The 17552-nt window shown below is 50.6% G+C and overlaps 1 protein-coding gene across 1 annotated transcript in view; it reads left to right on the top strand.

Moving 5' to 3' along the window:
* Nucleotides 1-11497, top strand: part of LOC149277339 (synapsin-2-like) — a 31891-nt gene extending 20394 nt beyond the window's left edge. The window contains exons 6-11 of the mRNA XM_089503007.1: nucleotides 1131-1193; nucleotides 4812-4954; nucleotides 5317-5391; nucleotides 7395-7497; nucleotides 8988-9137; nucleotides 11369-11497. Coding sequence (XP_089359133.1) covers nucleotides 1131-1193; nucleotides 4812-4954; nucleotides 5317-5391; nucleotides 7395-7497; nucleotides 8988-9137; nucleotides 11369-11497 — 663 coding nt within the window. The remainder of the gene's footprint in view (nucleotides 1-1130; nucleotides 1194-4811; nucleotides 4955-5316; nucleotides 5392-7394; nucleotides 7498-8987; nucleotides 9138-11368) is intronic.
* The last annotated feature ends 6055 nt before the right edge of the window (nucleotides 11498-17552 follow it).

The following is a 17552-nucleotide window of genomic DNA, read 5'->3' as shown; positions in this document are numbered from 1 at the left end:
ACAACAACCGATAATAAGAAAAACAGATAAAATGTTTCCGCGCTGCTGGAGATATGATTGGTGTCTCTGCCGGTTGCCATCGGTGATGATGCGGTGATGTGTGATAGGTGTCTCTGTCGGTTGCCATAGATAGCTATGCGGTGACGTATGATTGGTGTCTCTGTTGGTTGCCATAGATGGCGATGTGGTGACGTATGATTGGTGTCTCTGCCGGTTGCCATCGGTGATGATGCGGTGATGTGTGATAGGTGTCTCTGTCGGTTGCCATAGATAGCTATGCGGTGACGTATGATTGGTGTCTCTGCCGGTTGCCATCGCTGATGATGCGCTGATGTGTGATAGGTGTCTCTGTCGGTTGCCATAGATAGCTATGCGGTGACGTATGATTGGTGTCTCTGTTGGTTGCCATAGATGGCGATGTGGTGACGTATGATTGGTGTCTCTGCCGGTTGCCATCGGTGATGATGCGGTGATGTGTGATAGGTGTCTCTGTCGGTTGCCATAGATAGCTATGCGGTGACGTATGATTGGTGTCTCTGTTGGTTGCCATAGATGGCGATGTGGTGACGTATGATTGGTGTCTCTGCCGGTTGCCATCGGTGATGATGCGGTGATGTGTGATAGGTGTCTCTGTCGGTTGCCATAGATAGCTATGCGGTGACGTATGATTGGTGTCTCTGCCGGTTGCCATCGCTGATGATGCGCTGATGTGTGATAGGTGTCTCTGTCGGTTGCCATAGATAGCTATGCGGTGACGTATGATTGGTGTCTCTGTTGGTTGCCATAGATGGCGATGTGGTGACGTATGATTGGTGTCTCTGCCGGTTGCCATCGGTGATGATGCGGTGATGTGTGATAAGTGTCTCTGTCGGTTGCCATAGATAGCTATGCGGTGACGTATGATTGGTGTCTCTGTTGGTTGCCATAGATGGCGATGTGGTGACGTATGATAGGTGTCTCTGTCGGTTGCCATCGTTGATGATGCGGTGACGTGTGATAGGTGTCTCTGTTGGTTGCCATCGGTGGCGGTGCGGTGATGTGTAATAGGTGTCTCTGCCGGTTGCTGTCTGGTTGCCGGGGGTATGTCGGTCGCTCCGTGTATTGACACCGCGTTCTTTGCTCTGTTCCAGCTGGCGATGCCGACGTTCCCTGTGGTGGTGAAGATCGGACATGCGCACTCCGGAGTGGGAAAGGTACCTCCAGTAACAGATTGACTTAATAAACACGTTTCTGCACCATCCCTGCAGGGCGGCACTGCCGGGGATGTATGAATTGGGTTTAATAGGCAGCTGATACCCGACTCCCCCCCAGCATAATGCCCCCCTACACCGGTATTATTTGCCCTTCTCAGCTCTCCAAACATGTCCTTAATAAAAGGCACACGGCGAGTGTGACAGGGCCAGGCTAGCTGGCTCATGTGTCATATGAAGTTTAGCCGGGTCACAGAGCACTTCTGTGTCCGGTTCCGTATACCGTGACCCGGTAATATATTATATTGTGTTTATTGTGTAACCGGCCCAGAGACTGATGTGGATTCAGCCCCAGCCTTCAAAGAGACGATCCTATAATCTGGCTGGGGCTCTTAATCAGCCAACACAGCCCTGTCTGCCCAGACGGCACCTGCACTACAGGGGGGGATAACACAGGTGGGGGAACCCATTGTATTCTGTAATCCCCTCACCTGATACATCCCCTGTATACTGATGGGATTTGTGATGGGATGTGGCTGATGGGATTGGGGGTTGGGTTCGGTACACATTGCATTGAGATTGTATATAAATTCTGTGTGTTTGTAATAAAGAGAGTTCTTCTTGGTTTACTACGAATGGTGGTCTGGATGATCCGTGGATAGCTGAGTGCTATCCGTATGAGGGACTGACTGGTGATTCCTCAGCCCTCAAACAGGGGTACCCAGCCTTGGGTACGGTGACCCTGTAATATTGGTTGGCAGCGGTGGGAAGAATCCCACGACTTGGGTGAAATCCAAACCACCAACTGGGATTGCAGACGAGAGACACGAGAGAGCTCCTGGAGGTTTGTAGCAAAGGAAAGGCTACTCTGATTGCGGACTGCAGAGAGATGGACCGGCACCAGGATGGCCCAGAGGAGAGCCTCGGACTGAGTGCTCTACAAAAGAACATTCTATGGCACTTATCCCTGTACCCAGGAGGGGCAACACCGGAGCAAGTGACGGCAGTGATTAAAATGTGTCACCGGGAACTGAGCCAGAGTGGGTCTGTATCTCCCAGACTAGGGGAACAGAACACCAAAATATCATACCAGGATATCCAACCCTTCCGAGAACCCGAGGGTGAGACAGACCGGGTTACAGCCGAGGTGTGTGAGCTGGAACACCAGCAATGGCAGTTAGAGTCTGCGCCCGCAGACTGGAGGGATGATTTCTCCCATCCCCACTTCGAATCATACTGGGCACAGTACTGGACAATGTGGGATCTACGAGTTCCACTCCTGGGGGAGAACCCGTTGCCGGAGTGGGAAGACGAATTGAGGGATCTCATATATGCAGAGCTCGACCTCCAGAGCCGCTACCAGGGATTCTCCCAGCAGTTAGCAGGTGAAGACCACAGCGACCCTCTGATGCTGTATTGCCCCGTCGACCCAGGACTGATATATGATGCCTTCCAATTTGACTCGTCCTTCGGAAGCCCCTGCCAGTACCGCAGGGATACAATCTGGGACAACCGTGCAGAAGTCCTGGTTTATGCTATTCCCCCCGAGCTGGAGGCTGTTATGGATTGCCTGGTCCAAGAGGAATGGCAGCTCGAGAGGGACTATAAAGAATTGCTGCGGAGAGTGGAGCTCCAGGAGTTCCAAGGAGACTGGGAGCATGGTACTACAACTTGCAGGAGTGGGACCGAGGTCCTCTTCACCTACTCCTCGGCCCCTGCCCTGGTGAGAAGAACCGAGGTCCTCGCCAGCAAGAAGAAGCGGAGGAGGAAGCCAAAAGCTCCGACCCAAGTCCTCACCAACAACCCTGGCTGCTCTACCCCGGCAGAAGAGATGACTGTCCCCACCGCCCGAGTAAGTGGCACAATCCCCCTCACCAAACCCCTAGCTATGCCCGTAGAAGCCAGTGCCCCAGACTGTCCCCCTGATTTCCTGAGTGTCCTGGAAGAAGCCCGGGTCACTGCCCCAGAGGTTCCCTATGAAGTCCCCGGTGACCCGGTAGAGGCACAGTTCCCCGACCTAGCGAGGGCGCCAGAGGGGCTGCCGAGTTCCCTGGGTCCTTTCAGTAGCCTGGCGCAGGCCCTGGTTCCTATCTCTGGTTCCCCAAGTGTCCTGGTAGAAGCCCAGGTCACTGTCCCAGAGTGTTCCTCTGACTCTCCCCGTGCCCAGGCAGAGGCACCTGTCCCCGGAGTATTCCCCTGGGTCCCCTGAGTACCCCGCAGAGCTGCTTAGCTCGCCCAATAACCCTGTAAGGGCAGCTGTTCCTGTCCCAGAGTGTCCCCTAGGTCACTCCAGTGTCCCGGTAGAGGCCCCTCTTACTACCTCTACGTGTTTCCCTGGTTCCCCGAGTGCCCCCGGCCCGATCAGCAGGGCTTTCCATCCATGCAACCGCCCTGGCCTGGCAGCTGCCCCAGACTCAGTTCCCAAGACTAGGGAGCAAGAGTCTCCACGTGCCCCTGTTACCCCGGTGAGGGGGATAGCCATGTGCCCCCGGCTGAGCTGGGACCGTCCTCCAATTCAAAGAGGACTACTGACTATCCTTTTGGGCAACCAGGGCCCTGGCCCACCTTCTCTGGATGCTTCTGACAAAGGGCGCCATGAACTAAGGCCTGCACCTGTGAACTTTGTCCACTCGGACAGCCTGCAGCAGACCCGTGTGGATCTGCCTGGTTTGCCGGACCGTTGGTCAAGGGGGAGATCTGTGACAGGGCCAGGCTAGCTGGCTCATATGTCATATGAAGTTTAGCCGGGTCACGGAGCACTTTTGTGTCCGGTTCTGTATACTGTGACCCGGTAATATATTATATTGTGTTTATTGTGTAACCGGCCCAGAGACTGATGTGGATTCAGCCCCAGCCTTCAAAGAGACGATCCTATAATCTGGCTGGGGCTCTTAATCAGCCAGCACAGCCCTGTCTGCCCCGCCGGCCCCCGCACTACAGGGGGGATAACACAGGTGGGGGAACCCATTGTATTCTGTAATCCCCTCACCTGATACATCCCCTGTATACTGATGGGATTTGTGATGGGATGTGGCTGATGGGATTGGGGGTTGGGTTCGGTACACATTGCATTGAGATTGTATATAAATTCTGTGTGTTTGTAATAAAGAGAGTTCTTCTTGGTTTGCTACGAATGGTGGTCTGGATGATCCGTGGATAGCTGAGTGCGATCCGTATGAGGGACTGACTGGTGATTCCTCAGCCCTCAAACAGGGGTACCCAGCCTTGGGTACGGTGACCCTGTAACAGCGAGCGCCTCGCGGCTGAGGGTAATTAGGAGGCAATTTGTGAGAACGAGGAAGTTGAGTTGAAGCCTGTAGGGCAGTAATTAAACCGCCCTAATTAACAATAAGATAACCTCGTTACCCGAATTCCCACAGACAGGTTCCACGGGAATCGCCCTGATGACATTGCGTAAGTTTGGCCCCAGTGGGCCAGTGGGAAGCTCCTGAGGGTCTCCTGGCCGTTCGCTCAGTGATGTCTCTGCATTCCCATCCAAACCGCTTACCTGACCGCCCGTTGCTGCTACGAGATGCTCCACCCTTGTACAGCGCTGCGGAATATGGTGGCGCTACATAGAACAATAAACAGTAACAGTTGGATGTCTTGTTTCATCTGCAGGTTAAAGTTGAAAACCATTACGATTTCCAGGACATCGCCAGCGTCGTCGCCTTGACACAGACCTACGCGACCACTGAGCCCTTCATAGACTCCAAATACGACATCCGGGTGCAGAAGATCGGAAGCAGCTACAAGGCGTATATGTAAGGAATCCCTGTTATGACATCGTTATGACATCATTGTGGGAGGAGGTTGTGGTGGAACAAGGTCATTACAGAGACCCCAAGGCAGTATGGGCTGAGTAAGGAAGCTGCAGGGCTGAGACGCTCCATTCCGGTCCGGTGCAATAAACTGCGGATTGGGGGGCCGTTACCCCACTTCCTGCACCATCTATGGGTTTTGTGATTGGGGGTAAATCTCCCAGTGTCTCCGTTCTGAACGTGTTTCATCAGGTAGTCATACAGCGCACTATTACTTTGGGGTTAAGGGGGATTTGGCCCTCACGGCCACCTTTAACGTTTACCCCTGAATGGGTTAATAGCTACTATTCCTCCTTACTGTCCAGGAAAACCTCGATATCCGGGAACTGGAAGACGAACGCGGGTTCTGCGATGCTGGAGGAGGTGGCCATGTCAGAAAGGTATTATTATTATTATTTATTGTTCTATATAGCGCCATCATATTCCGTAGCGCTGTATTATGTGTATCAGCGGTGTCGGCATTATACGTGGTAGAAGCTTGCTACACGCTCAGTCCGTCACGTCCCGTAACTTCCGTGTCTGTTTTAGAGTTAGATGGGTTCTTCCAGAATATTTCTAAAAATAAATAGAGAATAAAAGAGAATAAGCCCTAAAAAGTAAGAGAATGAAGGAGGCCTCGTCTAGCGTTACTCGGATAATAAAAGAATGAAACCTTTCAGAAGGTAATTCACGCGTCGTTCCGCTCGCCTCCCTGGTTTATTTTAACCACAAAATGTTTGACCAAAGGAGCCGCCGAGAAACCTCATTTCTGGCCAAAAAAATGAGGTTTAAAAATAACCTTTTCCGCTTGGAGGCTGTTTTTACAGGTCGGATACAGAGAGCAGGTGCCCGGCTTCCATCGCTAGAGATATTACACGGGGAATATCGCTGCGCAGAGGCCGTGTAACCGGCGAACCGCGGCGGCCTTTACACGTTTAGTGACTGCACCCTGTAGTGTTAGTGCCGTGTAACACGCGTGGGAATTACCCGCACGACGAACAGTAAAAGAACCATTCCGTGAGGTTCAGACGCCATCTGACACCCGGCGAGTGTTATCTCCTCATACAAATAGACAACGTGCGCACGAAACGTCGCTGTTTACGATCGGAATAAGTGGTTTCGCCGCATAGAACCCGCTGGCAGGACCTGAGATGCCCTGCGGCAGCGCTGTACAAAGGGAACATTCATTCAGGGCCAGTATCGGGAGTCACCGGTCAGCTGTAGAATGAGTGATCCAGTGCGGTTTCGCCGCGTGACTCGGGGGTGTTGGGTATCCGACGTGGTCGCCATGCTGCTGCCCGATTGTCGCAGGTTTGCAGTCGCGTGAAATGCGTCTGTCCGTCTGTCTGCAGATCTTCCTCGTAGATAATTCCTCCTGCATGCCGAAATGGTCCAACAATAACAGCCCCAGCCGGACCCTCAGGCTCAGCTTCCTGCCCCCGCAGTTTGGGGTTATTTGGCCATTTTCCTTATAGGGAGACCGCGGATTAAAATGTAACTTTTATGGCCATAAAACAGCGGCCGCTCCTTATGTTTTGTTTGCGTTACGATCCCTTATCTATAAAACCGTAACTCGGCCACAGCCGGCACTCTATCTGGCGATAAGGAAATCATTACAATGCGAGTGAATGAAGCCCCGAGCACCCACTGTGCCAGCGCCTATCCGCCCATCGACCCACCGACCCATCGGCCTCCATCCACCCATCAGCATTCATCGGCCTCCATCAGTATATCGGGGTATTTAATTATAGATATCAGTATATCGGGGTATATAATAATAGATATCAGTATATCGGGGTATATAATAATGGATATCAGTATATTGGGGTATATAATTATAGATATCAGTATATCGAGGTATATAATTATAGATATCAGTATATCGGGGTATATAATAATAGATATCAGTATATCGGGGTATATAATTATAGATATCAGTATATCGGGGTATATAATAATAGATATCAGTATATCGGGGTATATAATTATAGATATCTGTATATCGGGTTATATAATAATAGATATCAGTATATCGGGGTATATAATAATAGATATCAGTATATCGGGGTATATAATAATAGATATCAGTATATCGGGGTATATAATTATAGATATCAGTATATCGGGGTATATAATAATAGATATCAGTATATCGGGGTATATAATTATAGATATCTGTATATCGGGTTATATAATAATAGATATCAGTATATCGGGGTATATAATAATAGATATCAGTATATGGGGTTATATAATTATAGATATCAGTATATCGGGGGAAATCGCTATAGGATTATCTATGTTCTAATGTTATATATAATGTTCTGTACAATGTTAACACATATGTTGGCGTGTATCTCTGTATGAGCCTTGCATGTTACGTGTTTCCTCTGTTTCTCTCCAGGTATAAATTCTGGGCCGATACGTGTTCAGAAGTCTTCGGCGGGCTGGATATTTGTGGCGTAAAAATTGTTCACGGGAAAGATGGAAAGGATTATATTATCGAGGTGAGATGTGAGCGACAAGATCCCGTGTGAACCTCCTGTGCGGCGCTGTCCGTCACCCAATCAGACGTTCCTCCTGCGCGGCGCTGTCCGTCACCCAATCAGACGTTCCTCCTGCGCGGCGCTGTCCGTCACCCAATCAGACGTTCCTCCTGCGCGGCGCTGTCCATCACCCAATCAGACGTTCCTTCTGCACGGCCGTGAATGTCCACATGCAGACAGTCTCACGGAATTAACGTGTAATAAACACGGCAGAAGGAAGCCGGCTCGGTGACCTCTCTACAACGTGATGTTCTCACCAGAGATTACAAACCGTCCACCAGGGAATGAAGCCGCCATTAGCATAATTATCATATTGCGTCATTGATTAGTTGAGGGCCGGCGCTCACGCGGTGCCAATGACTGCGCGGCCGCGGTGCGCCTTCTGACTCCATTTCGTTGTTTAGGCTGAGCTGGGACGTGCCATTTAGCGGGTACGCTCCCAACATGCAGCTTCATCCCCTAATTCTCATTTCCGCCATCGCTTGATGAAGACGTCTGAGATGAAATAACACGCATTGCGTGTAACGAGACATGATAACCGCATTCTCCGGCCCCGCGAGTCCTTCAGACGAACCTCAATCATCTGCCGTCACAGAATCACGCAGCCGATATGAGTCCCAGTTCTGTGTAGCATGTCAGGCTGACACGCTAACTGCATGTATGACCGCTCGCTGACTCACATGTAACGTTGTGTGTCAGGAGCTGGCCGCCCCACGCTGTGTTTTTAGGGCGAGTAAATATTTCCACATTTCGTCGGCTGTCATGATGGGAGTGATCTTCTCGTAGGCTGCGCTTGTTAACGTGCCGTCCCCATGTGGCGTGTTACTGAACGTCTTGCCGCGGGGGCCACCAGCTCCTTTCCCCCAAATCAGACTGATGGAGAGACTTTGTGGCCCTCGGGGGGTATTTTTGGCTCGGAGGCGGATTATTTCTGTTAGAAACGGCGTTATTTGACTTGTTTCTCGTTTGATGCCATAAATATAATTTTTAGCATCTGGTTCTAAAGTTACATAAAAGCAGCCTGTCTGCCCCCCGCCGTACCTGATGCCCACCGCAGACGGCTAGTAATATCCCTCTGACAAAGCGGGGGGTGAGGGGGCTGTTAATTTGGGGGCTGGGCTGCTATTTTGGGGTTTGTTTGTGCAAATTGATTCCAGGAATGGTTACCCTGCGCAAGGCGGCCCCACCAGTGGGCTGAGGTCTCCCGTGGGAGTGGGTTCTGCTCGTTCCTCAGCCTGCGACACTTTGTTGCATTGAGTCTGACATCTGGTTCCATTCACCAAGAAGCCGATTAGTCTGTCGAGACCATTAACGTTAGTCCCGCAATATATAATTCCATAGATATAGAGAGATTCCACAGCGGGTGCTCCCAGTCACCATGCTTGTCACGTTTAGTAGTAGATACATTGTCTGATGTTGTGGAGACGGTAACGATGTTCCTCTTCTGGCAGGTCATGGACTGCACGATGCCCCTAATTGGGGACCATCAGTTTGAGGACCGGCAGCTGATCGCCGACTTGGTGGTGGAGAAGATGAACCAGATTCTGAGTAAGACTCCGGGACCATCGCCCGTCAGACCAACGGAGACCCAGCAGCCCCAGGCAGGTGTTGGTTTCACCGCAGAACGCGCGTGGTTGGTGATGTCCAGGTCATGAACGAATCATTCTTCTGAACCGATTCTTTTCAATGAACCAGATGAATCAGTTCAGTAGACTAAACGACTCATTTGTAACAGCTCAGTTTGTGAATCATTAACTGCGCTGGTAATTCGATCCTAGAGTGAGTCATCTGCACAGCACACAGACTCATCAGTTCACTGACTCAAAGAACCGTTCTGAGCTGCTCTGAGTCACCAGTTCACTGACTCAAAGAACCGTTCTGAGCAGCTCACTGACACAATGATACTCTTCTAACTAAATACAGGATTAATATTCACTGCCCCCCCCCCCAGGATTTAGAATCCCCTTAGTTTGCCCCCTTAATTAATTTAATTCCTCAGTCCTCACTATTAAATTAACCCCCACCCCCCGTAACTTTCAGCAGCACAAATATAAATGTTATAGATAAGGTGATGCACATTACTGTGAGTTGAGTTACTGAGCAGTGTGGACACATATAACATGACTACAATACATTGGTGTATAACACATATTACATTACTGTACAATACATTGGCGTGTAACACATATTACATTACTGTACAATACATTGGGGTGTAACACATAGTACATGACTGTACAATACATTGGCGTGTAACGCATATTACATGACTGTGCAATACATTGGTGTATAACGCATATTACATTACTGTACAATACATTGGGGTGTAACACATATTACATGACTGTACAATACATTGGCGTGTAACGCATATTACATGACTGTACAATACATTGGTGTATAACACATATTACATTACTGTACAATACATTGGGGTGTAACACATATTACATGACTGTACAATACATTGGTGTGTAACACATATTACATGACTGTACAATACATTGGTGTATAACATATTCCATGACTGTACAATACATTGGGGTGTAACGCATATTACATGACTGTACAATACATTGGTGTGTAACGCATATTACATGACTGTACAATACATTGGTGTATAACACATATTACATTACTGTACAATACACTGGCGTGTAACGCATATTACATGACTGTACGATACATTGGTGTGTAACACATATTACATGACTGTACGATACATTGGCGTGTAACACACATTACATGACTGTACGATACATTGGTGTGTAACACATATAACATGACTGTACAGTACATTGGTGTGTAACGCATATTACACGACTGTACAATACATTGGCGTGTAACGCATATTACATGACTGTGCAATACATTGGTGTATAACACATATTACATTACTGTACAATACATTGGGGTGTAACACATATTACATGACTGTACAATACATTGGCGTGTAACGCATATTACATGACTGTACGATACATTGGTGTGTAACACATATAACATGACTGTACAGTGCATTGGTGTGTGACACATATTACATGACTGTACAATACATTAGCGTGTAACACATATAACATGACTGTACAATACATTGGTGTGTAACGCATATTACATGACTGTACAATACATTGGCGTGTAACGCATATTACATGACTGTGCAATACATTGGTGTATAACACATATTACATTACTGTACAATACATTGGGGTGTAACACATATTACATGACTGTACGATACATTGGTGTGTAACACATATTACATGACTGTACAATACATTGGCGTGTAACGCATATTACATGACTGTACGATACATTGGTGTGTAACACATATAACATGACTGTACAATACATTGGTGTGTAACGCATATTACATGACTGCACGAGAGCGTGTGGACGGGCCAGAGTGAAGGCTGTGCCCAGCAGGTGGCGCCCCAGGCCTGTTTAACGAAGTGTGCGTATTAACCCGTTCCTGTCCAGCGTGATGCATCCACGGGGGGGGGTCTCGGGGGGGGGCAGAAGCGCCTAGCAAACTGAATGATGAGTCAAACAGGGGTATAATTCCATTAGTTGATTTAAATACATTTCCTTTAAATTATTAGCGATCAGTGCCTCCCCTTAGAGCGGCCCCCATAACTCAGATTGGGAACCCCCTCCCCCCGGGGCATTTAGATTCATGCTAAGGGATGTGACACCAGTTGTTTCACCCCGTTGCCCCCACGGGTGGAGCCCGCAGATTGTTCTGCCCCAGATATCACCCGATATAGCGCGTCGGGTAACTCCGCGATGATGTCACTCGTGTCGCACGCTCAACTCTCTCTCTCTTTTGCAGAGCGGAACGTTGCAGGAATCGGACCCCAGCAAGACCCCGGCGCAGCGCCCCCCGCCACAGGGCTGTCTGCAGTACATCCTCGACTGTAACGGGGTCGCCGTGGGGCCGAAGCCGGTCCAGGCCGTTTGAATGGGGGCCGAAGAAGCGAAGACAAGAAACGAAGGGAAACCTGGTGGTTTTGTGCGGTTTTCACCTCGTGGAACTCTGTGTATCTATGCAGCGTCTGCCCCTCCGTGTCCGGGTGTCCCTCGTCCGTGTGTGTAACGCTTCCAATGTCCCCCGTTTAACACGTGACCCCCCCCCCCGCTGCCGGCGCACAGAACCGTCCCCGCGACACGACGGCTTCTCTCCAGCGCGCAGAAACGCGTGATTGGGCCTCCTGCACATGTTTAGTGTACACGCGTGGCGCTCAGCGCGTTCCTCTCACTCGTCGGGTTTGTTTTTTCCTTTCCTGGTTCTGTTACGGTTTCTGTGCGCATGGAGTCCGTACGCCGCGTGTCGTGTGATGTCATACTGTCTGTGAAAGCCGTGTCCAGCTCCATGCGTGTCCCGTGCGGGATTTATAAGTGAGATATCGTTGTGACCCCCCAAACCCCCCATGCCTTCCACGGCGAGGAGTCCGCGGGGCGCAGTCCGTGTACCCGCCGTGTGAATGTAAATAGTTAGCGGGTCTCAGCGGTCGCAGTTACTGTATTTCTCGATAGCCATAACCTGTGATGTTCGTCCGGCCGGCGGCCCCCGGAGCCCCCGACACCCTCCGTGAGTCCCATCCACCTCCAGCTCTTCATCCGAAGCCACGCGTAAATCCTAGGAGATTTGGTTAAAGTGGGAGCGCGGGGGCCGCCACGGGTGGCGCATCGGATCATTCAATCGGAGTTGGCGTCCTGCGTCCCCCCCCCCGGTCCTTCCGCCGTCTCCAGGTTGCGTCCCACAAGAACCTATCGGCTTCATTAATTACCGGAGATCCCGCCGCTCGCTGGAGTTAAACCCAAACCTGATCGGACTTACGCCCCACGCGTGTCGCACGTAAGGGGCTCCGCGGTGTCCAAGGAATACGGCGGTCAGGGGGCCATTTTCACTGTTGGGGGTGATTGCGGTGCCTCCCGTGTTCTTTACACTACGTGGCGCTGCGGGCGACACCGAAACGCACCAGAAAGCCACAGATGGTACCGGGAAGCCGGCATTTCTGCATGCAGTCTCGTGGACGCGCCACGTGACGTGTTTCATGTGTGTAACGGTGAGATTTAAGCCAAAGGCGTGACGATGTGTGTCCGAGAGAGGAGGAGATGCTTCTATGTATGTTCCGTGTTTGTGGCATGCGCGCATGTTCACGTGTGTCTCGTGGGCTCGGGGTGTAGATTTCCTGTATTTTTTGTAACCTTTCGGCTTCTTTGTTGGTTTTTATTTTCTATAAACAGAGAAACAAAGAAAATCCGATGGATATCGAGCTGCTTTCCTTAATGTGAAGCTAAATGTGTAATAAAAGCCTGTGCTCGGCCTGTGGTGTGCGCTTACTGGGGGTCTGGGGGGGTCGGCTTCACAAACTTTTAACCCAATTGTTGAATTTCGAGCGATTTAATGAGTTACACGAAACCTGGAGTGGATTTACATCCAAAATTTACACTCAAAACCCCCAATTCAGGCATCTGATGGCGGTCGCAGACGGGTGTTTGTCGTCGTGGCGATTGTCCGCCCCCAGGCGTCACGCCGCGTTTCGCAATCATCTGATAATTATAGAGGAACCGGCGAATTCAGGGAAATCTCATCGCGTTTCCTTTAACGAGACGTCGCCGTGACGATCGGTTCAAAATCCGCACTCCTGCAGCCTGCGACTTATCCGAGTCTTTCCTGAATAAATTAACTGACCCCCAGATCCTCCACCCCCCCCCCCGTGGGTATCATAGTCCCTCCCCGCGGGTATCACAGCCCCCCTACAGGTATCACAGACACACACACCCCCCCGCAGGCAAAGCGTCCCGTCAGCATCGCCCAGAGAACAAGCCGTTCCCGACGTACTGCTGACGGTGGCGGTTCCAGCGCTCGTTACTATGGAGACAGGACTCGTGACCCCGAAACAAGGAAGTACTTATTACACAAAAAGCCTCCCCACGTGCCCCCCGTATTATACTGAGGATCCTTAGATATAAGGGGCTGCACCGAGGCACACGTATGATACACGCATGATGATCGGTGTTTAGACGCAGTGGGGTTGGGGGCGTTTTACTGGTTTTGTGTGTTGGGTCTGTTGGGGGTCCGCAGCCTGCGTTCTTCCTTCTGAAGGACAGCAAATCACGGCCCCCGACCGGACTCCTCGGATCCACGTCCTGAAAAGGATGTTTTTTTGCAGCCGTTTTGGTGCTAAATGTGCTGTTTTCACGTTTCTGGGGAATGTCTACCCAAAACTCATCAAAAAGACCAAATTGTCCCCAAATATCTGTGCTTTGTAAGGTTTCCCCGTGAGTCACTAGTGATTAACCCGCGCCGCTGAGGCTTCCCGGAGTTGGTGTAAATACCCCGCGAGCGTGAGTGTATGGTGTTAGTGTGTGGTGTTAGCGTGAGTGTATGGTGTTAGTGTGTGGTATTAGCGTGAGTGTGTGGTGTTAGCGTGAGTGTATGGTGTTAGTGTTAGTGTATGGTGTTAGCGTGAGTGTATGGTGTACCTTACGAAAAAATTACTGCAGTTTTTCTGAAGTAATACTGCAGTTTTTTGGACATGAAAAAACTCTAATGCTGCACTTTTACTGCATTTGTACTTCACTGTACTGCAGTTTTACTGCAGTTGTTTTTGTACGGAAGTACAAATGCAATAAAGCTGCGGTACATTGAAGCACAACTGTAGGTTTGCAATATAAAAAAAGTGCAGTAAAAGTGCAGTACAGTGAAGTACAAATGCAGTAAAAGTGCAGTATTGCAGTTTTTTCATGCCCGCGTGAGTGTATGGTGTTAGCGTGAGTGTATGGTGTTAGTGTGAGTGTGTGTCAGTGTATGGTGTTAGTGTGAGTGTATGGTGTTAGTGTGAGTGCATGGTGTTAACGTGAGTGTATGGTGTTAGCGTCTCGTGGCATCGGATGTGGAACGGGGGCCACGCGGGAATTTAAAGGGAGTTTAACTCCTCGTTAGCCGCTCGCTCCGACGCCTGAGCCCGTTTGCCGCCGTCAGCGTGATTCAGCGATTCCCCAGGAATGCTCCGGCTCCCGAGTGCTCGCTAATGAGTAACGAAACCTGCGCAGCCTTCACGTGCTGCCGCCAACCGCCCCTTTAACCCCTTCCGCGGTCGCAGGGCTGCCCCGGGCCACGTGCTTTATGGCCCTGCTCGCCATGAAAGGGTTAACAGCAAGGAAAAGTGATAAGAGAGAATAATGAGCAGGAACCGGTTCTGCTGCTTGCCGCGGAGCTCACACTCTGCTGATTCATAATATTTACAACAAATACCATCTCTGCTGGTTTGTGGACATTTGGTCAATATGTTTAGATGGCCACCGTTTTGGGGTTATATCATTTCAATCAAGAGAAGGGGTTAATGCCCCCAACCACCCCTCTCATAAATCTCAGCCACAGACAGGTGCCTAGACCTCCGGGGCAAAAGAGATGAGAGCCCCCCGGGGTGACTGCGCAGAGACCTCCAGGGCAAAAGAGATGAGAGCCCCCCGGGGTGACTGCGCAGAGACCTCCAGGGCAAAAGAGATGAGAGCCCCCCGGGGTGACTGCGCAGAGACCTCCGGGGGGAAGGAGATCACAGATGAGTGCTGCGGATATAGCGGATAAAGCCTCGTATTAACCATTTAAAGACAGAACAGAATCAACTGATCGGAAACCAGCAGTCTCCAAATTCCACATATGTGATGCCGTGTAGCGTGATGTGACAGCGTGTAGATGTGATGGCGTGTAGTATGATGTGACAGCGTGTACATGTGATGGCGTGTAGATGTGATGGCATGTAGTATGATGTGGTTTGCAGCGTGATGTGACGGTGTGTAGATGTGATGTTGTGTAGTATGTGATGGCATGTAGTGTGATGTGGCAGCGTGTAGCATGATTTGACAGCGTGTAGCGTGATGTGACGCCGTGTAACGTGATGTGACAGCGTGTAGCGTGATGTGACTGCGTGTAGTGACGGCGTGTAGCGTGATGTGACAGCGTGTAGCGTGATGTGACAGCGTGTAGTGACAGCGTGTAGCATGATGTGACACTGTGACAGGGCCAGACTAGCTGGCTCATATGTCCGTGTGACGTTTAGCCGGGTCACGCAGCGTCTGTGTCCGGTTCCGTATCCCGTGACCCGGTAATATTTTATATTGTGTGTTTATTGTGTAACCGGACTGAATGTGGCTGCAGCTCCGGCCTTCAAAGAGACGATCAGGTAACCCGGCTGGGGCTCTTAATCAGCCAGCACAGCCCCGTCTGCCCCGCCGGCCCCCGCACTACAGGGGGGATAACACAGGTGGGGGAACCCATTGTATCCCTTAACCCCCTCACCTGATACATCCCCTGTATACCAATGGGATTTGTGATGGGATGGGGGTGATGGGATTGGGGGTTGGGTTCGGTGTTCATTGAATTGAGGTTATATATAAAGTTCTGTGTGTTTGTAAATAAAGTTCTTGTTTTACTGTGAATGGCGGTCTGACTGACCCGTGGAGAGCAGGAGCTCCGTATGAGGGACTGACCGGTGATTCCTGTAACGGAGGCCCCTTTATTACTGGACGAGCCAATTCATGAAATAAGCGCTGCGATTCCTCCAACAGGAAGAAACCGGTAAAGGGCGCCATCGCGGTAACCGTGACCCTCGCAGTAACTGTGGTAATCGCGGTATCCGTGGCCATTGCAGTAACCGTGGTAATCGCGGTATCCGTGGTAATTGCAGTAACTGTGGCCATCGCAGTAACCGTGGTAATCGCGTTGACATTTTGCATCCCGGCCTTGATTCCCGCTGCGTGTTTTGGGTTCCGATCCGTGTCCTTGGCGTGGAAGGTCACCCCGATAGCGCATATTATTTAACAAACAATGCGATTGGGCGTCACATCAGAGCGCGCAGCACTTAACCCCGCGAGCGCCAAAACCAGCCCCAGGGCAAAGGGCCGCCTCACCCCCTAGAACTGCGGGGGTTAAATCCGCAGCAGAAGAAAAGACAAAACTGTTATTTATTACAAAAAAATATCGACTTTCAGCTGCGGAAGACAAAGCAAAGCGGCCACGAGGGCCACGGAGCTCCGGCGTGACGCGCAGGAGACGCGCTTCGTGCTGACGATCACTCATTGGCTTCCGTAGATTTTATTCCGGTTTCCTTGTTATGAGCAGTTACCATCTCGGCTGGGCGGCGTAAGATCCTGAAAGTGAATCACATAACGAACATTGCAACGGTACCACCACGGCCACGCCATGACAGCCACGCCGCCCTGGCCACGCCATGACAGCCACGCCGCAACACCATGACAGCTACCCCGGGGCTATATACAGCTTCTTCCACAATTCACAATTTAGTGTAACACGCATGAGATGTTGTGTAAAGTATTGTAACGTGTGTAATGGGGTGTAATTTATTGTAACACACATGTAATGTGGTGTAATGTATTGTAACATGTGTGTAATGGTGTGTAATGTAATAATCCAGAATCACTGTATAAAGAGATGATTTGTGTTCCGTGTAAAGTCCGTGTTTGTGGGGACACACTCCGTGTGAAGCACTTTCTCTGTCAGATTTCGGCTCACGGGCCGGTGCAAAGTGTAAGCTTCTCACTGATAAGGGGGAGGGGCGAGTCTGTGAACTGAACTCAGGTGACCCCCCGGCCTCCGACCCGTCAGCCCAGCCTCTCCTCGTCATCTCACTACCTATACAGAGGCTCCGCCCTCAGCCCGTCTCACCTATACAGAGGCTCCGCCCTCAGCCCGTCTCACCTATACAGAGGCTCCGCCCTCAGCCAAACTCACCTATACAGAGGCTCCGCCCTCAGCCCGTCTCACCTATACAGAGGCTCCGCCCTCAGCCAAACTCACCTATACAGAGGCTCAGCCCGTCTCACCTATACAGAGGCTCCGCCCTCAGCCAAACTCACCTATACAGAGGCTCAGCCCGTCTCACCTATACAGAGGCTCCGCCCTCAGCCTGTCTCACCTATACAGAGGCTCCGCCCTCCGTCCATCTCACCTATACAGAGGCTCCGCCCTCAGCCCATCTCACCTATAC

Source organism: Sceloporus occidentalis, unplaced genomic scaffold (genome assembly GCF_023333645.1).
Source record: "Sceloporus occidentalis isolate IW3139 unplaced genomic scaffold, rSceOcc1.0.p SCAF_216, whole genome shotgun sequence".
NCBI lineage: Eukaryota > Metazoa > Chordata > Lepidosauria > Squamata > Phrynosomatidae > Sceloporus > Sceloporus occidentalis.
Note: the sequence above shows the minus strand (reverse complement) of the source record. Positions and strands in the feature narration are given on the sequence as shown.